The 24,500-nt window shown below is 39.4% G+C and overlaps 2 protein-coding genes across 6 annotated transcripts in view; one reads left to right on the plus strand and one right to left on the minus strand.

Annotated features, from left to right (window-relative positions):
* galr2b (galanin receptor 2b) overlaps positions 1 to 24,500 on the plus strand; it is a 383,467-nt gene that overhangs the window by 32,909 nt on the left and 326,058 nt on the right. The window lies entirely within an intron of this gene.
* axin1 (axin 1) overlaps positions 6,449 to 24,500 on the minus strand; it is a 42,072-nt gene continuing 24,020 nt past the window's right edge. For 3 of the 5 annotated variants that reach the window (XM_050070043.1, XM_050070044.1, XM_050070042.1), the window contains 8 exons: positions 24,164 to 24,260; positions 22,865 to 23,002; positions 16,557 to 17,086; positions 16,296 to 16,460; positions 14,420 to 14,614; positions 14,146 to 14,253; positions 12,187 to 12,336; positions 6,449 to 10,364 (listed from right to left, as the gene is read on the minus strand). In XM_050070043.1, the coding sequence (XP_049926000.1) occupies positions 10,238 to 10,364; positions 12,187 to 12,336; positions 14,146 to 14,253; positions 14,420 to 14,614; positions 16,296 to 16,460; positions 16,557 to 17,086; positions 22,865 to 23,002; positions 24,164 to 24,260 (1,510 nt within the window). In that variant the 3' untranslated portion in view covers positions 6,449 to 10,237. The remainder of the gene's footprint in view (positions 10,365 to 12,186; positions 12,337 to 14,145; positions 14,254 to 14,419; positions 14,615 to 16,295; positions 16,461 to 16,556; positions 17,087 to 22,864; positions 23,003 to 24,163; positions 24,261 to 24,500) is intronic. The other 2 variants (XM_050070045.1, XM_050070046.1) reach the window with 2 other exon arrangements.

Here is a 24,500-nt window from a genome sequence, read left to right on the forward strand (position 1 = left end):
GAAATAGTTTAGCTCTGGATTTCTTTTAATTACACATATTATTGATAATTGTAAATATCAGAAATGAAGGTTATAAGAAATTAACAAGTTCTGTGTAAGATATCTAACTACAGAGGAGCTATGGAATTCCTAACAAGACTTTGTAGATGGCAGAAGAGGCATAAAAAGGACCAGAGTAGTATACAAGCAATGAGTTTGGAAGGTGATGCAGCTAAAACAAGAAAGCATTTATGTTTTTTTTGCCTTTCCAAAACCCAAAACACAAAAGCAAAAGTGTAAAGAATGGGTCAGACAGTGTTTATCTGCTCTAACAGGAGCCCGTAGAGTTAACATGTTTGGCTTAGTAGCTTAATATCTACAGAAACCACACACACACACACACACACACACACACACACACACACACACACACGTTGTTGCTTTTTAAACTAGTTATGATCATTATCAAAATCCAACACAGATTAATACTATTAATTGCATTTATTGTCTTTTGTGAGTTCTTTATTTCAATTTAATTGTGCCTTTTAAATAACTGCTGCCCATCTTCATTCAGCAGCATACATGAAGCCTTGGCTCAGCCTCCACAAACGCCCTCCGTCAGCACATCGTTGGAGTGTAAAAACTGGTAAGACTCTTCTCCTCATTTCAGACATGTCTATTTTTTAAACATTAAATGTTGGATACGTTCTCAGTCAGCTGTTTGTTTAACTCCATGTGCCTTAATTCAACAGGTGGGGTTCTGACAGTGAGTGTCATGAATCTGATTCAGCACAAAGTGTACCTCCAGGTGTTATCTTGGTGCAGCCTGCACCACCTGAATGCCGCCTGGTGTTGGTGGAGGACAGCAGGCAGAGCGAAGGAGCTTGGTAAGAGAATTTTCTCTGGACATGTCATTCAGAAGATATGGAGTTAGGCCATCAGTAGAGCAGATTAGTGATAAAATATTAACTCTGTGTTTGTGTGTTTGTGTAGCCCATTGGATTTTCTGGAGGAACTATTTGAAAATAGTTCAACTGAGAGCTCTGACATGCCACAGGAGGACACAGAATCCAGCGACACCACATCCGGTAGGAAATGCTAACCTCCACTTGTGTCTGACGTGTTCGGGTCTTTCACATTGTTGTTGATTCTACCAAGGACAGCTGAGTCATTAATGTCCTTTTGATTTCCATCATCGTAGTGCCCCAGAAGAAGCAAAAGAGGAAGAAGAAGAACCGCTTCCAGCGACTCTGGGACTGGACCAAGGCGAGAACCGCTTCCAGCGACTCTGGGACTGGACCAAGGCGACCTTCACCTGCCGTGGATGTTGAGTCTTAAGAATACCTTATGAAGGTGTGTTTTCACATGCATACACACTATTGACACATCTGTGTGAAACTGATGTCAGCTGTCAGGAGTTGTGTAGTTACTACTGCTAATATTATTAGTCATACTGATGCTATTATAATACACATATGATTATTATTAATGTCACATACAGATAATATTATATGATAATATATACATGTAAAATACACTGATCTGCCAAAACATTAAACCACATAAAAGTAATTCACTTCACCTGTCAGTGGTTTTAATGTTTTGGCCGATGAGTGTATATACTATCATATACTACCACTATTATTATTATTATTATTTGTATTACTGTTCATATATCTATTATTATTGTTAACTTGTTACTGTAATTATTCTAATTGCTGTGTATTTCTCTCTCTCTCCCTCTCCCTCTCCCTGTAGGTATTTTGTCCTGTAGGACATCTACCGTACCACTCGAAGGTTTGGACACACTTTCCCATTAACTTGAATGAAAAAGTGTGTCCAAACTTTTGACCGGTACAGTACATAGGACATCTATTGCACGTCTGTCCGTCCTGGAAGAGGGATCCCTCCTCAGTTGCTCTTCCTGAGGTTTCTTCCATTTCTCTCCCTGTTAAAGGGGATTTTTTTGGGAGTTTTCCTCATCCGATGTGAGGGTCAAAGGACAGAGAGATGTCTTATATTGTAAAGCCCACTGAGGCAAATCGAATCCAGTTGAATACAAGTGAATTGGATTGAATTGGATTGAACAGAATTGAACTGAATACAAGTGAATTGGATTGAATTGGATTGAACAGAATTGAATCAAAATTTAAATTGGAAAAAAAAAAAAAAAAAAAAAAAAAAAAATCACAAATCTGTGTCATGACTTCTGAATATGCAAGGGGAAACACTACTACATTATTCTGTGTATCTGTCTATTGGTGAGGAATCATTGAAATGTAGATGAGGTTGTAACTTATCACACAAAACAAGACACTGCATTTTTTCTTCTTAAAAAAAAGAAAGGAATTTATGTTATATTATTTGCCAACATCCACCAAAAACTCTGGTGACATTTAAGAAAGATGATATTTTATTAATTTCAGATTCAAATTAAAAGTATTCACACAAACACGTTTTGAGTAAAAAAAAACAAAAAAAAAACAAAGAAAATAAAAACAAAAAGGATAAAAAAATAAAAAACAAACAAACAGTGGCATTTCCCACCGCCACTTCACTGTTACTGTGGTTACCGGGAAACATCCCATTCATCAAAAAAAGGTAATCATTTATAGAAAAAGGAGGAATAAGCACACATTAATAGAACAGAGTGATAAACGACTGGCAGTACTGACAGTGGTACTAAGAGTGGTACAACTACTTGTTGTAGTACTTAGCTGTTGAGCTAAAGGTTACCTGTTGATGCGCAAATAAACTAAACAGCAGACGTGTTACGAACCTGTAACACGGAGAGAGAAACAGAGAGACAGAGAAAGACACCCCAGAGTCCAAAATAAATCTCTGTCACCGACCACAGTGATAAATATACATCTGCTTCTTCTTTGTTTCCAGCCAATATAATAATATAAATACACCACAGTACTTGTGGAAGTGATAACCAATCTGAAGTACTATACCGGTATGTTGGAGTTCATTTCACTGGTGCCCACTTTCAAGCCATATTCCAGATATACTCTATTAAATGAATCTTAGTAATGCAGGTTAATTCATACAACAATTGTCACAGCAGAAGGCATATTGCCATTTCTCATTTTCCTTGCCCACAGTCCCCCTGATGGAGGTAACGTCAGTGGTGAAGTTCAGTCAAAAGCCCCAAAACCCCACATGCACCTTAACCCGTAAATGTTCCAGCAGGATTTCCATGTCTGCAGCATGTGGGAACAGGAGTCAATTTTCCATGCAAGGTTTTAGGAGGTCATTTAGCTACAGGTCTTTGAGGGAATCAAAGCAGCAATGTTTCAATGTAAAACGCTTGAAAGTTATGACATAGAGCGAGCAAGCTGACCGCAAGAGACTCAGAGGGTTTGTGCTGATTGGGATTCAGCCCCTGGAAAGCACTACGTTTACTACCTTCCTTTAGTCTGGATATCACACTGCAAGGCAAACAAAATGCATTTTGTATTGAGAATGAGATTAAAAATGTCAGACAGTGTGAGCAGGAGAGTGCCAATCACATGTATAAAAATACAAACATTCTGGGACAGGGTTGTTCAGGGTCTTGAGCAGATTTTATGCAACAAGGTGGATTGTTAACCTGGGATTTTTTCCTTTATTAACTGCCTGATCTTTAAGTTGGAGCTGCTACAATAAGGCTATTAATGGATTAGTCAACAGACAGAAAATACATCACCAACTGTCTCCATCCATCCATCAAAATATGTCCAATACCCTCCAGCACAAGATTACATCAGTAAACGTCTTGTTTTTTTTTTATGACTAACAGTCCAAAAAGTTTACCGTAAAGTGAGACCAGGAGGAGCAGCAGGTTCTCACATTTTTGAAGCAGGAGCCATCACAAGATGACAGCTTTGCCTAAAAACTGACTATAACAATTTATTGTTCAGTCTCCTCTGTGGTACAGACATCAAGTCCAACCTCTAGTTTTTTGACGCTTTGTCTTTTTGCGCATCAATTCTTACAAATTCATCATAGTATGTCTATGTTGTTTACATCCATGCTTCATGCCTGCTGCGTCGCTCGAAAACAGTGTGTTACGGTACGTAAGTTACCCGCATTATGTTTACTGGCCAATGGAGTAACATTATAAAAGCTATAAGATATAAACCCTTAACATTACATTTAGTTTTAGTTTATTTATTTAGTTGCAGGTTGCTAACTTTGCTTTGTAAGGTAAGGTAACATTAGCTATCTTGGTAATTAGAGTATGCTAGTAGCTATCCCTATGACTGGCTGGCCAGCCAACGTTAGCTAGTCATTCATTCATAATATTAGACAAGTGTACAACTTTGTGAAAGGAACTTTATTGTAATCATGACAGATTCATTTGCGCAACAAGTGTATATTTTTAGATTACTTACGCATTCAGTCGGTCCGCAATTGTCAACCACACGTGCACTGAACTGAATTGCACTGAACTGTCTGCACGAGTTGCACTTTTAATCTCTTTTTATTGTTATTTTATTTATGAATTAATGTATATATGATGTTTGCTGCTGTAATTCTGGAGTTGCCAAACTGTTTTTCATTGTTTTCTTCTGGAGCAATGACAATAAATTTCTATTCTATTCTCTCTACTTAATAATTGCTGCTGTCTTTCCTTTTTTAGTTATTATGTGTTTAACCTCCTCTTAAGTCTCCATAATGACACGCTGCTCACTAAGCGAGAAGCAAGCTGCGCATGCCTTCTCCATTGGTGCATCAGTGAAATTGTAATCGACCCATGCGGTCTATTAAGAAAGCCGTGGACACGCACTTCCCTGAATAAGTTACACCTGGCTTGACATAGCCGCTCCTCCTCAGCCTGACTTGGCATTCGAACAACCAATTAAGCCAGGATGGATTTATGAGACTTTCCAGCCTCGCTTTTCCACTTATCCTGGATTGCTTAATTCTTCTTTCGAAAAACGGGCCCCTGGTTACCCGTTTTCCCATGTTATAGTCTTTATGCTAGGCTAAGCTAAACTAATTGGCTGCTGGCTGCATTTAGCCATAATGGGAGTTTTTTTTGCATATTTTCAGACACTGCAAAGACATTATTTACTGTATCTCCTGTTGCCAGACATCTTTCTACCTGCCTAATATTCCACAATGAAGGGAAGGTATAGTAGCTGCAATGGACGACTTTGAGTGCGATTTTGAAGAGTTTCTTGTAGCGGACACAGATCCAGAGCCATACCTGTTTGAGCCGGAGTATACAGATGAGGAACTCCAGGTGTTGGATGCTGAGCGGGCGAGAAGAGAGGCTGAATCCTCCGAGGCAGCGGAACAGCAAGGGGCTGAGGGGAGACGGAGGTCAGGGGAGGATTGGTGGTGTAGCTGCGGGGCTTGCCAACCTGTACCTACAGAGGTGGAATCATTTTGCTGCACAGAATGGGATTCGGTGCTACCATCGTTGGGAGGCTAGAGATATATCATCATCATCAGGAAAACCGCCGCAGAGAGTGCATCACAAGGAATGAAAACTTTGCAGCAATCACTAATCCTGGTGTGATTGAAACTTTTTTTCATGTTCCTAAGATAAACTGAAAAAAACGCCCCAGGCCTGCAGGAGCTGATGGACAGCTTTCAGTTGAGTGAGTAATATCGCTTTATGATAATCCGTGTCGTTTTTTTTTGTTAGCTTTTACCGAGTGACCTAGCTTACCTGTCCCAGAGCCAGCTGCAGCTGTTGCTCACCGGTGTATCCCTCCGCGCAGGGCGTAAACACACTATAGTTCCGTGTATCAAACTTCTTCTAAAACGACTAAAAAGGACTCTCGTTTTTTGAATTAATGTTTAAACACGTTTATTTTAAATGCACATGTAGACATAACAGCTTCAGGGTTTCTGTAACGTTTATTTGTTCACTTTTCCGAATAGGCTACTGACCCCCTATAGACTTCAATTGTATTCGCTAAGCTAAGCCGCAATGCTAACCGCTGAGACCCAGCCACTGGACATACAGACACAAAAAAGATATCGATCATGTTGTCTCAATATGAAAATGATAGAGAAAGGGCATAACTCCCAAATCGTCAGAGTATTCCTTTAACAGTGACCCCTAACCCAGAGTTACAAAGAATTAGTTGCATTGTTTGTGATTTTGTTTTTGCTCAACAATGTTCAGGCACTGAAATAAAGTTTTATAATGTATTGCACACTTGTGGCTTTTAAAAATAAACCCATCATTCCCATATGAGGACATCTTTTTTCCCCAAAAAATACTTACTGTTCAAACACAACGCTTAGTTTTTTATACTTATCAGGTCCTATATTCCCAAATACCTTAGAGAAGTTAAAAATAAATACCAAACAAAAGCTTGGCACTCTGGGGGAACCTTTAAATTCTGATCCACACAAATAAATCTTACCAGATACCAAAGGCAAATCATCTGCCGACACATTATCCATGTTTACTCGTAGCAAGTGATGAATTTTCGGTTAATTACACTCTGAACTCAAGCGCTGGTTTATTGCATGTATTTATTGTCCAGGTACCTTTAAACGGTAACCATGCTAGTTAGTGAACAGAAACAGGTCCAGGGTTCTGAATGTGCGGACTGGGCTGCTGGTTGATGACAAATTTAAGTTGTACATATTTACATAGAAAAGGTGGAATAGTGACAAACAATAAACAAGAAAAAAAAGTCTAAACAGACAAAAAACAAACAAATATATATATAGCAAATCCCTGGTATTTCTGTCTCCCCACATCTGTCTGAAAGTCACACAGCAGACATCATTAGCATAGCAATAAAGGCACTCTGATGTTTATTATATACATTTCATTGATCTTAAATAAGGGAAACTTACTTTTGGGGGTTTCAAGAATCAGGACAGATTTGATACTCTACTGTATATTTCAAAAGAAATAAACAATGAAAATCAAGCTAATACTTACAGTATTTCACTTGATCAAGCGCTCAAACATGTATAATTTAACAGACACTGGAGGCAAATGCAGTGAATATATATATGAATATATAAACTGATTTAAGTTAGAAATCTAAAAAAAAAAGGCAGCATCTCAAAAAAATGAGATATTCTCTATGCAACAACAGATATGATACAGCACTCTGGCCTCATGGTCAACTTATCCTTCTGCCTATTCCATAACAAATAAAGGCATTTATTAGAGTACGTTCCTCACTATGGACTCCAGCACAATGAAAAAAAAAAAATCACATTGGCCTTGAATGTCATGTTGCTTCCCCAACATGATTCTTAGTTTGATTTCAGTTTGTGCTATTCCAGTGCAAAAGTTTCATCCACACTGGCAAATAGAGGAGACAACAAAACTGGCTGATACATATTTTTTTTCAGTGTGCAATAATAATAAGGTCTAAATGTTCTGCAAGTGTTTCACATGATGCTTTCAGAGCTGATGTTCTTAACAACATGCATTAGAAACTGCAATCAGAGAACACCACGTCCATTGCGAAGAACATTCTGAGCTTCAGTGTTTATATATAAACAAATTAATAACAAGGACACCGAATAAAAAGTGCTGCCACAAAATGAAGGGTAATACAGTATCAATGTGAAAGGGTAATTTAAGAGCGTGCCTACATTACCAACCATCTACCTTTTTAATTTTCTCTTTGGTGTAACGTGATCTATCAAAAGTAGATCATGTGCACTAAATTCATTCCTGCCAGGCACAAGATGTCGCTGTGACAAGCTAGAGAAGGCCCCTTCTTAAGTGATCGATCAACTAAGCATTGATTAAAAGTAAGACAATAAGTCTTGGGGGGGATCAGAGAAACTAACATGTACGGACCTCGAAGTCAGGGGGAAAAAAAAAAGATGTAAACATAAACGTTTCAGTGTCTGTTAGCCCTCCTCTTAATAGTAGCACTTGCAGTATGTTTAAATATGCCTTTATGTGATCTTCATTGCACAAACATATACATGTTTGATAGTATTCTGATGACATTCACTGGCCTTCTCATTCAAAATGCTGTGATATGATCTCTGTTGAACCGCTTCAAGGAGCCTCTCCGCACTGCGAGCGTGACCTTGAGTGTGCAGGTCCACATGTGGGAAAGCGTCTGCTTCATAAACAACATTAACCTTCAAAGCTGAAGGCAGAACTTGACTTTAGAAACTGAACCCAAAACTGCGTCATTCAGTGTTAACTGGAAATGTTGAAGAAAACTGGCAAGACTAAGTGTTTTGCAAATTTTCATTGGCACTGACGATTTAAAAAAAACAAACAAAAAAGGTCAAATTACTCACCCGCAATCAGGATTAATCACCAGAATTGGAAAACCTTTAGAGAAGATTATTGGCTGCGACCCAACTGAAATATCAGCCAAATATCATCTAAACACCTAAATTAAAAAACAACAAAAAAAACAACAGGCTTTTATTAATAGACTGATTGTTCTTAACTGTTTTGAACAACTTTTGTATTTAGTTAATAAATTTAAATGCTCAAAGCTGTTTTTAGATTAGGGGACCCAACTTGCATAGATGTTCACCTTGCACTTTCCAATCACACCTATTTTCTAAACATTATTGCATCTACTGTTTTATTCTTTAAGTCAATTTTCTTAAAAGTTCAACTGGCTTGGGTAAAATCACTGTAATAAAACACTGTACATGAACACAGCCAGTGGCTACATTCACATCCAGTGTATACAAGATAACCAGAAAGATAAAACAACCTGTATAATATGCAGTAAAGCAACCCAGTAAAGCAGCCCTACAATGAATATCATGTGTGATCTTTAGTTTATGTTTGAGAGAGTGTGAGTAAAGAATGGACTTCACGCTATGGTCATTTTTTGCCTGACCAGCAGCTCTAGAACTCGCTCTGCTAGTCGGTTGTTCAGTAATCAAACATTTACCCACCCTTTGCAGGCACAGTTTTTACCTTAAGAGGCTAAAATTTGGCAGGGAGGTCAAGTGTGTTCAAGTCTTTTTCAAATTAAAGTGTCTGCCACTAGCTCCAAAAGTTGCTAAAGGTCACCAGATGCATCATATGCGTATTTGCATATTGGTGATGTCATCAGGCAGTGATTTGCATATGGGATAACTGAAGCATTAAAACTTCGCTAAATTAGATTCAATAGAAAAATCCTCAAAAAAACATCTGGATGATGACAGCCATGGCCCTTACACTCCGGTGTTTGCTAAATCTGGCGGGAAAGTCGCCAAGTTGGTAACACCAGTGAGAGTGTGGCTGGTGTTCACACCAATTGGCTAAAAGAAGGCGTGCAGTGGGAGGGGCCTATCATAAATAGTGCATTACTTTCTTTGAGATTCACAAACTTAAGGAAAGATTGTCATGAGCCAAAGGACAGCTGCCTAACTACTGGTCACAGCTATTGCAAATTAGAGCATGTTTAAGGCTGAGTTTGTGATGATGTACTGAATTGTATTCTACTTCAAACTGTTTCCACCACCATGAAGTTTGAGCCCAAAAAATGACCATAAATCCTCTCCTACAGTGTCAAAAATCATTATACTTTTCTTAAAAGTACAATCTGGGCTGTTGTACTGGATTACCGTAGACTGCACAGGGGTTTCCATTTTTCTGGCCACCACGTTTGGTGCTTTACGAATTCATGTTGCAGCCTACACTGGGACAAAGTCAGTGGTTTATAATACAATGAAAGTGCAGCCTGACTGAATGCCACAAAATAAAGTACTTGTAAGTGAAATATTAAAAGCACTAAGAGCAGAAACATTAAGAGTCCAGAGGGCTCTTGAAATTAATAAGAAAAAACAAAAAAGAAAAATCAGCCCTAAAAAGGATTTTGATCGTCTTCAACAGGGGCGACACTCCTGTTTCAATAGAATTGAAAATGAGCATCTTAAATACTTAAATAGATATAAAATTTTGTTATCTTTTAACACAAACTGTACACATCTGGTACCAATACATATAAAAATTACAAGTGTAGTTACTTTAGAAAGGACACCCTCTGATACATCATATCAAAAATATGTAGCTTTAGTAGCACTTTTGTTCTTCATTTATCTAGTAAACTTTACAATGCTACATTACACTCCAAAGAAGCGAATGAGGTCTTTTTTTTTCTAGTCCAATGTCACTGCAGTGGTGCTACCAAGCCTCAAACGTCACAAGTCGTCCGCCATGACCACTGCTTTACCCCTCAGCTCTAGATCCACTTGTACTGTATCACTTTCTTCTCCAGTCTCAGTCCTAGAACACTTCCTCTTCACCATCCGATTGCTCCTCACTCCATCACGCGCTGCCTTTCTGACTCCTTCCTCTTCAACGTGACATTCAATCAATTTTCTCAACTTTCCCGATAATCTTCTCCTCAAAGATGGGCAAGATAGCGTCATCTTCTCGTATCTCTTCAAACACCACCCCACAGTCAAACTCGTCGCTTACCTTCTTGAAATAATACCTAAAAAAAGGAGAGGAACAAAGTTAACTTCTCCAGGTTGGAATCTGTGACCTTTACTAACATTGTACCCAGCAGTGGAACTGTATACCAGAGGATCCCCTAGGACCCATCCTGGGACCCATGGAGGTTTGGGTCCATGTTTATTGTGATCAATCAAGTCCGGGTCGGATCTTGATCCCCTAAATCTGTAATTTGTCAGATTCTGTGATCCGACACCAGACAGAGTTTTGAGAGTTTCAGTAGCTAGGGTTCAGGGTTAGGGGCTGGGTCACGGAATCTGATGGGTCACAGAAGTAAGGTTTTGATTGCAGGACTTTTACTTGTAATATGGTGTAACTCCAGGTTGGTGGAATCTGATGATGATTAGGCATGACTAGGCTAACTTAGGATCAGATTATTTAAAAAAAAAAAAAAAAACATGATGGGCTGAAGGCGGAGTGGAAGAAACATCGATAGTGCGCCCCACAATATTCCCAACTTGGATTCATTCTATGAAAGAAAAACCCCTTTAATCCTTTGGATCCGTGGACCCTTACGGAGCAACGGAATATAAATAATTGAGGAATGGAGACATATTCAGACTTTACGACTGCTTCAAAGGTAGGGCGTCGCCACATGTTTCATTCGTCTCTGTTGTTTAACACGCCAGTTGTTTACAATATATATATGTATATATATATATATATTTATTTACGTTTATGTTTGTTAATAATTCCTGTTTATTTAACTATATATTTGTTAATACTACTGTTTAAATTTCTTATATTTTCACGTATCTTTCCTCTCTTGCAAGGAGCACCTGTAACATAAATAATTTCCCCTCGGGGATCAATAAAGTATTTCTGATTCTGATTCTGATTCTGAAATCTGAAGAAATTACACTTCAGTGTTCAAGGTTTCCGAAAAGTCAACTGAACAATGAAATTGTGGAGAGAACAGTACTGATGTGAACATAATATACCACCACATTTGACATTATAAACAGCAATATGGTTAAGAACATTATTCAACATGACAATCATTTTTAGCAGAAGAATAGGATTTTTAGAAACAATTACCTGCTGTGCAAAGTCCAGAGCATCGACCTCAGTCTCTGTTCCCTCTACTTTTGGACATGCACCCGCCTGGGTATATATATATATATTTTAGAAAACTATCAGGTCTAATTGGGTCTCGGAATGAATTCCCCAGGTCCATTAGGGTTTGTCATTTCGGACCAGTGATGACCTCTGGTTTATACTCCAAGGTAAAGACGATCAAGGTAAAGATTTGAGATTTATTTGGTAAAATGAGTATAGAATTTTCAATTGGTTCATCATGCTATAATTCACCATGCCCTTAAAATTTGATGCAGGACTGTTTTTCAGATAGAAATTCTATAATTCATTACATCTACTGAAAGGCAATCACAAATGTGTTACAGCTATCTCCTCATTTGAAATAACTTGAATGAAAATCTATTTAATCATAAAACCCCTACAGTTAGTCAGTGTTAACAGACATAGCTTGAACCATGGACCCATCAACACTTGAGTATGATTTTAAGGATTTTAAGCTACCTGATAATATCATTTCATTAATTTCGATGTACTTAGACCTAATATTCACTCCCATAAATCCCCTTATCTACTATAGCTCTAATAATGTTTTAAAGACTCCAAATAGCATATAATTTTGAATCTAAAGACAAGCTGTGTTATAGAGCCTATAAAACAATACATTCTTAATCCAATCCTGCTTCTTGTTTATTAAAGAATAAACTCAGATATTTTGTTGTGATGTTGTAATGTCCACTGACAACAAACCGCACCATAAATCTCACCTGTAATTCCCTTTCTTTGTCAGCAGTTCTTTAAACTGGCCCAGTGTGACGACTCTCCCTTTGACAGACGTCCTGTACGGTATCAGCTCCTCACAGAAGTAGTACGCCACCGTAATGTTTTCACATGGCTGCTTTTTAGTGGCTTTGTGTCTGCAAATGGAGAGGACAGAAAGCCATTTAGAACATTTGAAACTTTTCCATTAGTAAAGTCCGCACTTCTCAGAGTTATGTTGAATAAATTTCACCTGTAACAGGAATCTAGCTTGTAAATTGTGTTTTTAAAAGTGATAAAAAAAGTCTTGACATTAACAAGCGGAAGTCTCAAGTGACAGTTCAGTGCTGCACTTTGGAAAACATTCCTAAAGGTCAAACTTTCTAATCATTATGTGTAATTACAGCAAGGGACTGGAGAGAAATACAATGTGGGCTGATGAGAACAAAAAGTGTCTTTCAATAATCAGTTCTGGGGAAAACAACACTGAGGCTTTTTAAGGATAACTCATTTGGCTAGAAAACAAAAATAAACATGGTGAACGTGGAAACAACAGGATGTACAGGTGGAGAGGACACAAATGAACTTAAGTGGAGCTGCAACACAAACTTAAAAAAATGTCACCAATATTGCAGTAGACAACGTTTGTTACTGTCTACTTTAGGGGGACAATAGATCCACATAAAAAGTGTTGACAGTGTCTTTTATCAATAAATATATAAAAAAGAACCCAGAAATATCTGCAGTACTGAAAATAAAGTATATTTTGGGTTAACTGAACCTTTGAGATGTCTGTTGATGAAGGGTAATAATAAGTCAGCCAGCCAGCAGTTTAAGTAAATGGGTGTCCTCTCGCTTTTATGACTTCCTCTGAGTGGGAGAGGCCACGAAATTATGATGTTCCCAGCAGCCTTTGGGTGTGCCGTGATGCGCAATGAGATAATGTTAACCTTTGTGATCACAAAACTTGACCACATACATAACTGTCTATCTTTGTCACTGGAAAATAATTGAATTCTCTGTAACATAAGTTAAATAACAGGCTGGTCTGATAGTGATCAAGTTGCTATAGGTTTCAGATATGAGTGTATTTTTCCCAATTGTTAATTGTTACTACATTCATAAAGTTATCCTGATTTAGCTATATTTGAGCTAACTTTCAGACACAGGAAAAAGAGATGACTGGTTGCTCTGTACAGTCAAACGAAGGCCTACATCCAAAATGTGTCTTGGAAAGCAGGGAAAACAGGAAGGCACTCCAAAGTACCCCAATTTATCTTTCAGACATTTTCAAGGTTGAACACTATTAGTATTGAAAGACCCAGTCAGTCGTGATCCAGGCACACACTAAGTCCTGAATCCAAGTCCTCACAGGTCTGACCAGAGGCTTCATCCACTGGCAGTGCCACATAATCCGCCTTTCATCCGCCTCTTACACAGCTCCCCCCCTCCGTCAGTTAAGAACCCATCTGAGAGGGCACTCAAACATCAAACAAACCTGTATCTGATAAAACATGAAAAAGCTGACCCTCTCCCCAAAACGTCTGCCTCTGCAAGAACACAGAAATCATGCACTCTCCTTCCTCTGCGTGCCTCTGTCTGGACTCCATGGGAAAAAACCAGCAAGGGATCTAATATGTTTTCTACCATCAAGTCTGATTCTAGTTATTTCTGACTTTTCTCACTGGCTTCCAATACTTGCAACCAAAAGGACAAACAAGACAAGAAACTACAATAAAACAAACTCAATGATAGAGTGTGGGACGCTACGTAATGACACAGCACACAGAGGAGGGAAGATGGGAAAAGGAAGTGCTCATTACTGATTTCTAAATGTGTTTTTTAGTAGCTCAAAAACACACAGTACTGGGTGACTAAACTACCAGTGATGAGAGGGTGGGTTGCTGTGAATTATGGGGAATAAGGAGATGGTTGGAAAAGTTACTGGTAGTACAAGATGGACATACTCGGGCTGGGAGAGCTCGCTGTCAGAGACGGCGGGCACCACGCTGAGCGAAGGGAACAGTGCAGGTCTGACTGCGGTGCGACCCCTCTGGATCACCTCCATCACATACCTGAGGGACCGAACAACCCCGGCAGTTAGAAACAGTAACTGTTTCATTTTGACTAAAGCAAAACGATAGATCCAACTTCTTCCCCTGTGGTTGAGTTTAATAGATTCTGTAAAAAACTGCACTGTTTCACTGGACAGATAACTGGTCATAGTCCATATCCACCAACCTTTGCTTGGGTTGTACAGTTCCAGACTTTATCTTCTCCTCCTCAAGCCGCCGGCGCACCTCCTCCAGTTGGATGAGGGGGCTGGGAGCTGGGTTTGGTGGCATGGTGGGATCCTGGATAAAAGGGTGAGACGGCTGCACGTTGTTTCGCAGTTGGGGCTCGTGGCCTGTGGTCCTCTTGGACCCAGTGGTACTCCTAAAATGTAAAGACATGATGTTTTAAAATATCAACAATCAAACTAAACAAAGCAAGAGTATTAACAGAAAGTGGCTTTGACAATTGTCAGTGTTTACTCTTAACACTGCAGGTGAATTTCTAACAAATAGATTTCAACATGAAGCTTCCCCAGGTGATTACTTATATTAAGACAATTATTTTTGTTGTATTATGTTATGTATAAAGGTTCCAGTTATGCACATCTATTTTGAAATATCTATTGTGGACGAAGCCCAACAGAGCCAAAGTTCTTGTTTCATTGTGTTGACATATTAGAGTCAAAGATTTTTACAGTGTGTCTCCAGATATCAGATATTTTGATTGTTAAGGCCCCTGACACACCAAGCTGACAGTCAGCCATTGGTCAATGTGGGCCATTGGTGAGCATCTTGTCACCTTTGTCACAGTTTTTGCAGCGTGTAATGCACTGTTGGCACTAATTTGATGTTTTTAACCCTATCCAGCAAGTTGAATCACTGGCGGAGCTGGTCTAAGACACTTAGTGAGTGAAATCATTCTGATTGGCAGTTCAGCTCAGCGCACGAGAAGAGAAACTGAAGTTAGAAAAGCAAACAAATGGCTAAAGTCTTGAATCAAACTTAGTATATGAGAAAAGATTATGTTTTTAGCCGGTTCCTAACTGTTTGTCATTGTTTATTAGGACATGATAAATATTCTTTGGTCTTTTTTTTGAACATCTGGTTGTGCTGTCAATATGCTAACTGGCTAACTAGCATCCTGAATCCATTCTGTCGGTTTTTCCATTTCCCTTTACAAACAACAAATACAGGCTAACTCTGCCTGCTGCCTGAAGAGAGTTATCTCCTCTAACTCAGGTGTAGAACATGTGTGCTAGTTGGCTGTTGTCTATGCAGTGTGTTCAAGTGCAACTTTCGTCGCCACACGTTTGATGTTGGTTTATAAAACTGAATTTAAGACATTTTAACACTTTATAAGGACCTGAAGACAATGAGCTTTTGTGGTTGTGGTATCTGTTTTTATCACTCCATAAATCAAAAAATAAACTCCACAGCCATAAATAAAGTTGTCGTGTTTTTAGGAATGTAACGCCGTATAAATCAGGCTATGAATAATATAAATACAAACCCCTCGGTAAAAACCCTTAGAAAACAGATAAGAATAAAACTAGAATGTTTGGTGTATGTTAGTGCTGATAAAGTGGACATTTATGGCTCAGAGTACGAGAAAAAACTCATTTTGAGAAAATGGCCTTTAAGGATATGTAGCATTTTTAGACAAAAAAATAAGACAATGCAGATGAATAGGGTAAAAAAAACTAGTTGGTAGTTGGTACTATATGATATGATTGTCTTAATGTTAAAACTTACATTAAGACAATTATATTTTGTATTACAAGTTTTCTGAAACTTTATATGTAAATATGCACGAGGCATTACCCAATTAAATATGTATTCATTGCATGAGTACCCAAAACAGAAACATGAACTAAAACAAATACAGAAATTCATAGTTTTCTGTAGTTTCTGTTTAGTTTGTGTAGTTTTCTTTCCACTAGTCTGAGAGAAGACATATTGTGGAAGCAAAAAAAATCAAAATCTCAAAATTGACCAGTGCATTCAAAAACTGTTTACACCTTTAGTGTCTCCCCTTAAAAAGTGAGTTAAGTGTCATCACTGACCCATATGGGCTCCGTTTGTGTTGAACCATTTCTTTCTGTCCTTCCATCAGCCACAAAAGGATCTTCTGGTTTTTCTCCATCTCCTCTGCAGGTGCTGGCATGTCATACGGCCGAACTTCCTCGCCTTTCTTGAATGCTCTTTTACACTGTGTGCCACCTTTGCTGCTGAATAATGGAAGAAAAAAACTGTTAAGTACAAAAAGTAAGAAGCAATTTGGGTACTTAAATAAGAGGCAACTACTGCTTGAGTTTGGTGCGTACCTATACCCTGTGTGCTCCACGGGGTTGGATCCCATGCCATCTGCATAGCTGCGACACTTTGATCCATAATGACTCGTCTCCATGCTCCAGGGAATGCTGCCGTGCACACGCATGGCCGCCTCAGCCTCCACCTGCTCTTTGGGCTTCCCGACGCCCGCGTGGTGGATGTGGTGCACGTGTTTGTGGTGGTACAGGTGGCTGGCGTCTCCCTTGACACCGTGCCTGGATGGATGTTTACCCTGTGCCACTCCGAGTCCTGTCCATTTGCCCCCTGGGAAGCCGTCTGGTGAGCGTGACTTGGGAGAGTGACGGCCCGTGCCTGGGGACTGGCAGCCGGGAGTCTTCATGACCCGTTGGACGTGGTCATCAAGGATGCTCTCAGGGTTCTCCTCGTGAGCATCTCTCAGGAAAGGACCACTGTAGGTGTTGTCAGCATAGCGGGAGCTGTAATTCTGAGAGTAAGCACCAGGGGGGAACCTGTGACTGGATAATGCTGTGGCTGTGGACACCACTTCATCACCTTCCTCTTCCTTTAAAACAAGAATACACAGACACAACACAAAACAACATTCATTAATCTGGAATAACAATCTGGAAAAAATAAATCCAGGTTTTAAAGATCTGATATGATTATACATCCAACACTTTGATGATAAGCCAACAAGGGTACATGTGTTATATTTATTTCAACCTGCAGATGGCAGATTTTCACCACATGCCAATATGTGTCTTCTCATTCTTACTGCAGAGGTTTGGACACAAACCAAAAAACACAACAGTATCAGTCAGATTTGGGGGTGCTACATGTGCATGCAGCACATTAGCGTTATTCCATGTGAGGACAAGTGCAACCGATACAGCTTGAGCTCTGAGTGACTGGGACAAAAATCACGCTCTGACTGAATCTGCTCCAGGGGGAATCATGGGGTGGGGTGCTGCAGGCTTTCACAATAGCTTTTGATAAGCAGGCATTGTGGGGAGTGGAGGATGTGCAGCAATGAAACGAAACACAGAGTGGATGGAGAAATTCAGTCATCTGAAACTGGTAATAATCGATCCTCGTTTCACAAGGACCTCACACCACAAAGATTTTAAATAAATTTATTCCTAAATCAAATACTTTCCCACTGGAGCTGCACATTTGCCACAGTTTGTTGTTTCACTAAATATTTTGTTTTGAATATTTAAAAAAAGGTCACATAACAAAGGGCATGAATAACAAATTCTGGAAGTAAAAATTATATTTAGCAGGGTTTTCCATCAAGACTCAAACCATCAGAAATGTTTTTAGCAGAGAGAGAAGAGATCGGAGGGAACAAAGAGATATAGTGGTAAGTAGGGGTGTCGTGATTTCGATTCTAAATCGGAAACAGATCAAAATCGACCAATATGAGCTTTTGATTTCCATTACTGATACAATAACAAAGTGCAGCGATTCCCCCAGTATTTTTTCCCCCAATCCCCGCCTATTAACGTGCATCCGAAGAAAAAAAAACAGCACTTCAAAGACGACACAGTTAACGGTAACCTGAAATTGTACTTTCCAAGACCCATGGCCACTATCAGAGTCATGGATGATGTGAAAACAACACAACTAGAAAATCCTCCTGCGTCACTGCAGTCAGTGGTGTGGCAACATTTTGCCTTTCCTGTGGGCTATGTAAACAACAAACGCACCGCTGACAGAGAAAGTAAAGCAAAGACCTGGTGGCTTTTTGAGGAAACTTGAGCTGCTGATGTAAAATACCGATGTGGCATCTAGTTGCTCTTCGTTTTGTGTTGAACAGTTTAGCCCCAATTGTCTGGTGAAATATGTTAATGTAATTACATTACATATGGCCTTAGTGTGGTACAGTCCCGCAAAAAATATGGCAGTTGTAGGGATGCACTATAACATCGGCACGTCATCGTTATCGTCCAATTCTGGCGTTAAAATGAACTATCAGAATTGTCCAACTTGCTTTTTCTTAATTTGCACAATTAATGAATTTTACATACATTGGAAGGTATTGTATTTCATGTCTCCATCTGCTGGTGGGCTATCATGATAAGACTTAGTATGTATAATATGATGTTAATTCCCCTACAGTAATGAACTGATGATCACTAAAATCAGGTGGGGATAAAAGTGGATATATCAATATCGGTATTGGTTATCGGCCAAATGAGTTGTTATATATCGGCATATCGGATATCGGCAAAAAATCCAATATTGTGTATCACTAGGCAGTTGTATCACACTTGATACCATGTAGCCTTTCTTTCTAATGAAGAATTTGAAAATGTAAATGGTAGTTGTCAGGGAATAAAACCTATTATCTTATGATCTTTACCAACCAAGTTTATGTTACCTTAGAATGAGCCACATAATGGCTCTAGATTTGCCATTCGCATTTTCGCACCGACCACTGTAGTTAGTATCATTTAATCACCAGGTCTGTTTGTTTTGAAGAGTAAGAGACCTTTGTTAATAATTCGGCTTCAATTAAAAACCTCCAAAACATCTGGATCTTAAGTGATCAGAGAAAAAAGGTGCGCACACATTAGCAGGAGCTGGGCTACCGGCCCATCTCCAACATGCCAAAAAGTGTTGGAGAAACGCTAATTTGTAACGTGAAACTGCTTTATTCAGCATTTTTACCGCTTTAAACCACCAGGTCTCTTTGTTTTGGAGAGGAACAGACCTCTGTGGATAATTCAATGACGAACACTGAAGGAATTTTAACCGGGAGAAGTTTCAGCTGGTTGTAATCTCCAATTCTCACCACTAGATGCCACTAAATCCCCTAAAATCTTACACACTGTTCCTTTAAGATCTAAAATCAAATCAAATCGTGGATTTGGATAACTGTCACACTCCTAGTAGTGACAGCAGTAGGTAGGGGTTTCACTTTCAATTTTTTAGCCAGCTCATGCCCAAACGTTTTATGTCAGTTATGTTAATCATTAAATAAACCTTTACTTGTGAATGTGCCAGACCAACTGGCCCTGTGCTCACCATCCATTTGCTATCACTGTACCAAAGAAACCCTGTAGTGTTTTTTTTAGTTTTTTTTAAAAATCAAGCTCCTACATAAACATAACTTGCCTGTGCCCACTGCTTTCTTCAATATAGCAACATAGCAAAAGATGCCGCAAACAGCCAAATATTTTTTGGCATGTTTTTAAATAATTGATGCATCTTCGCATCTCTGCACCAGATCCAGATATCTGTGTTAGCTGAGCCCACAGGAAGTTATTCATGGACATCTTCATTTGAGCACATTTCTTCCACCGGCTCCCTCTTTTCCATTTGAAAATGAAAATCCTTGGCAAACAACAGCAGATTCTACAAGTTAGCTTCGGTGGCGGATGGGGATTTACTGATAACAGTCTACAGTGGCTCATTTATATAACATGGTGCCTCTCCTTGCGAGGACTAATAGTGTACACGGTGGCACGCTCTGCTATCTTGTCAACACCAAATAAAAATCCAATTCAGACAAGCAGTGACCATCCTGCTCACATGAGTGTTTGTGCCATTGATTTACTTCCATGAACAGCATGCTGCTGCTCGAGCATGTGAATTATCCTGCGCAAAGCTGAGCCACATGGTCCATTGTTCCAAAAAATTACATTAAGCGAAGCCATTATTTCACTCTGAGCAGGCTGTGTGACAGAGCTGTGGCAATACGTTACTCACTTCCTCACGAAATCATGTGAACCTTCTCCTCGCAGCAATAAAATGATAACATCAATTTTTTAACCACAAATCCTCCCTGCATTATAAAAAACGTATCATTTATAATACCTGTGATATTATGGTTAAAAAGCTAAAAGCCAAGCTCACATTTCCTTTTCTAGATACTCACTTGATGAAGGCAGTCATTTCATGCTTGCCTCCAGGTTTAATAAAGCAAACCTCGAGCTGTGTGATGGCAGCTCCTCTCCTTTCAGGGCCAAACCACACAAATTGTCTGCCTTGAGACTAAGTACTTGGGTCTGTCTACTGAGGGGCATTTCATTTGTGGTAGCGGCAACCATTTCATCACCGTTCAAGTGACATCAAACAGGCGGCACGCTGTTCCAGGCTTACAAGTGGCCGAGTGTGCAGGTGCTCCATCTGATTCATCGACAAAGCCAGATCGCTGACAGGCCAAGGATGGAAATCTCCAAGTGATTCATAATGTGTTTTTATTCCCCATTCAAAAGGCTGGCCTCATTAATTTCATTAAGGCCAGACGGATTTAAGTCTCCTTTGTTACGGGAAACTTTAAGCCCAACGGCCAGACACACATCTCGCTTTTTGGCTCAGAAATGGGCTTTGGGTGGTATCTCTCACACATTACTGATAGTGATACTACTGGTCTACTTTATAATACACTGTCTATGGCTATAATTTATTCTTTTATTAAAGGAAATCAAAATTTTTCAGGTGAAAAAAGGGATTTAAAATAACCAGGAGATGTTCCAGGAGTCCGAGAACACAAAAACTATAGCATGATTAAAATATAATATTAAATATAAATGTTGACTATATAATACAAACTGCTCCAGAGCTAGGTTTATTACTTAACTAAATGAATAGCTGGTTGACAGAAAATGTATCTGCAGCTATTCTGATAACTGATGAACCGTTTCAGCCACTTTTCGACTTTATCTTAAGGTTTTTGTACTGTTGCTAATATAAAATTAGGAATTTGAAGATAGCATGGGGTCTGGGGAATAAGAATAGCCATTTTTTACGTTGTTCTGACATTTTATTCAAGATATAATCGAGAAGATAATTGTCAGACTTTTCCATCTAGCTAATAACGTTATTTTGTCAGTGTCACCAGAAGCCAAGATGACCTCATACGACTTGATGGTGTAACTGAACTGAGTGAAAGCAGCTTTGAATCCCTCTCAGGAGTCAATCCTGTACATACGGGTTTCTTTTGTTTCCCTGCACTGCCTCAGTTGTAGTATATTAGAGGTTTACAGACGGTATTCTCCTGTGTGAAGCTTTGCAACAGCTCCTGAAAGATGCTGCTCATTCACACATGTTAAACCAATTTAAAATCCCCCACCAGACACATTTTAAAGTATGTACAGATATGCTGCTATAATTTATATTTTTTGTTTGACACTGTTTTCTCACATAAAAAAACAAAAAACAAATACATAGCGCGCAGTAGTGTTAGCTCATAGACTACTACATAGACTACATTGTGATGACATTATGGATTTTTAAATCACTTTTCTCAGCTTGAGAAAGTTTTATAAATATAAAACCACAATTGCTCAAAAATTTATAATGAAAAGATTAATAAGATTAATAATTGACCTTGTTTGCAGTTTAAGGTGTCCTGTCAACAGTTTTACAGACATCTCTTTTGTAATGGTGGCCAATAGGAAACCGGCTTTTTGGGCCGCAGGGGATTGCAATACTGCAAGTGACCACTGGAAAAACTGGAAGCAAGGCTGAGCAGATTTTCTTGGGGCCTGGTCCAGAAGCAGATCTCCTCTTTCTCCTTCATTAAGAAACTCTAGATGTAGCCTCAGCCTCACACACTACTGCTGCTAGGTTTCGGTTCCTGCTTTCTGCTTTCTCCAGTGCTTGCTTGACCAGTGAAAGAGCAGTGTGCATTAAGATGGCTTGCATTAGTGTTAGACAAAATATCAAACAGATTCAGCCATACATGTTTGAGCCTCAGTCAGACCCTGACTCAGACTGGGAGCCTGTTGCACACCAAAGTCAGCGACTAGCTGACGCATCAGAATGGTAAGTATAGTAAACATCTTTTATTTATTTTTTAAGCTTGTTAGCTTGTAGGTAAACTAGCAGTGGCTAACACAGCAATAATGGTTGTAAGTCATCCAATAACATCTGTTTGAATAGGGGTTTTCATTAGATGGTGAAAAGAAGCTCCAGGTTCCGGTTTATATCCAAAAACTGAACACTTTGCTATGTTTGCTGTCAAAACTGTCACTATGTTATGCAAACTCTACTTTCTGTACTGACAAGTCTGCTCTGAGTCTGAGGGTTCAGGTTTCTTTGCTGGCATTGTTATGCATTTCCTGTATTAGACAGCAATTGGCTTTGGAATTAGTGATGTACCTAATCTAGCTTGCCTGGTTTACGGCTCAATCTCATCATCCCTTTCAGTAGAGGAATGTGAAAACACCTCTGTAGTGACAAACCTTTCACAGATACAAGTCAGAATAGTCAGGGTCAGACATTTTAGGGGGCATAAACACAAGAAAAACACATTTTTGAGTGCAAGGGGGCTTTAACAAAACAGTGGGTCTGCTTCTTCTTTAAACAGAGGGCAATAAAGCGAACCTACCAATCGTACTCTCTTCAGCCGTTCCTCTAGCTTCTCCTGAGCCTCCCTCTCCCTCAGCACTCCCTCCAGTCTGCTGATCAGCTCTGCAGCAAACCTTTCCGGCTCCACATGGATATCCTTTGGAATCCGGTTTGTGCGCTGGGGGGAAGAAATGTCAAACTGTAAAGCACTCTCTGTGAGTTTTTGTCTCTGCTGTAATACTGTCAGCACCATATGGGCAGTTTTACTATCCTGACCTTTTACTACATCCTGCCAGTGACCGTATGAACGGACTAAAACATCAGCAGGAAACAATCAAATAGACAGTGTCAAGTGTTAAACATCCAAAGGGATTACACATTTAAATTTGAATGAAGTGGAACAAAATAGACTGAATACTACTGAATCTGATAGTGATGTTTTTAAATTTCCCCACACGATGGAGGATGTATTATTAATTATTGTTATAAATTCTATCAGGGCTCAGTGACATTTCCATCCCTCCTGTGTGCTTCTGAAATAGGATGGAGCTACACTTCCCATAAAAAATGCATCCGTTGCAAGCTTTAATAAAAGCTATATCCATTTGATAAGCGTGTCTCAGCAACAAGAACATATAGAGGATAACAAGAGCACTGTGATTTTAAATAACACACATAATCGCCTTAATGAGGACATAAGTGATGTTTATTTCCTTGCCTAATAGCAGGAGCTGCTGCACTTCAATCATGACAATTCAAAGCTGTTCACTCTGATTTGGAACCAGCGTATAAAAAAAAAAATTCAGAAAGAAAAAGGTTGGAAAACAAAGTGACATTTAAAAGACGACCTACAAGCCCTGTTAATTTTCTCATTGCCGATGAAGTGAAGTCATGATTAATTTGTTGGGGCAGGGAAACGTGAGAGTTACACTTTGGGGATTTGTGCTCTACTATACAGTCAATTCATGCATCCTAATAGGATGCTACGTGTGAAGTTTTAATTTGACTCTTTACTCCGAGGCCTAATTAGGGCCGGGGTTTTCCTACCGAGAGACAGCGTAAGCTGCAGAGGGAGGCATCAGGCTGTCACAGGGGAGGATTCATGTCTGCTAGGCTTCAGTGCTCACAGCTTAGGAAAGCATCAAGCTACATTTAGACAGCCTTCTCTTTCACCATCAGCTATTCTTACACTCCATCACAGGCCCTGCGACACAGCCGAGCTTAAATATGCACATCTCCGATGGTGCAGCGGAGGAAAAATAAGGCAGAGACAGACAGTTAAAGAGAGGTGTGAGGCAGAAAGTGAGAGGGAAGCGAGAGAAACCCATGAATAACTCACTGGAATATGAGGTAGTGGCACTCGCCCATTCGCTTTGGCACTTTCGTGCATCTCCCGGCGATGCTGTTTGCGGTATCTGTAGGGTGGAACCCCATCTCTGGAATTAACAACAAAGACATTTTCATAAAACATCCTCATGAATAAACAACACAGGCAGCTTTGAAGTTGAAAGCTTTCCACCGCATTTTTTTCGCCTAAAACGAACACCTTGTAAGTCTTGATTAATCAGTGCAGCAGGACGGGCATTCTCACAGGCTTATTGTGTCCGTCCTGCACCACAAGTGGTCTGGCAGATTACAGTTACATGTTAACACATCCATCAGTCTGTAATTCCATG

The sequence above is a fragment of the Epinephelus moara genome, chromosome 18, assembly GCF_006386435.1.
Source record: "Epinephelus moara isolate mb chromosome 18, YSFRI_EMoa_1.0, whole genome shotgun sequence".
Lineage (NCBI taxonomy): Eukaryota > Metazoa > Chordata > Actinopteri > Perciformes > Serranidae > Epinephelus > Epinephelus moara.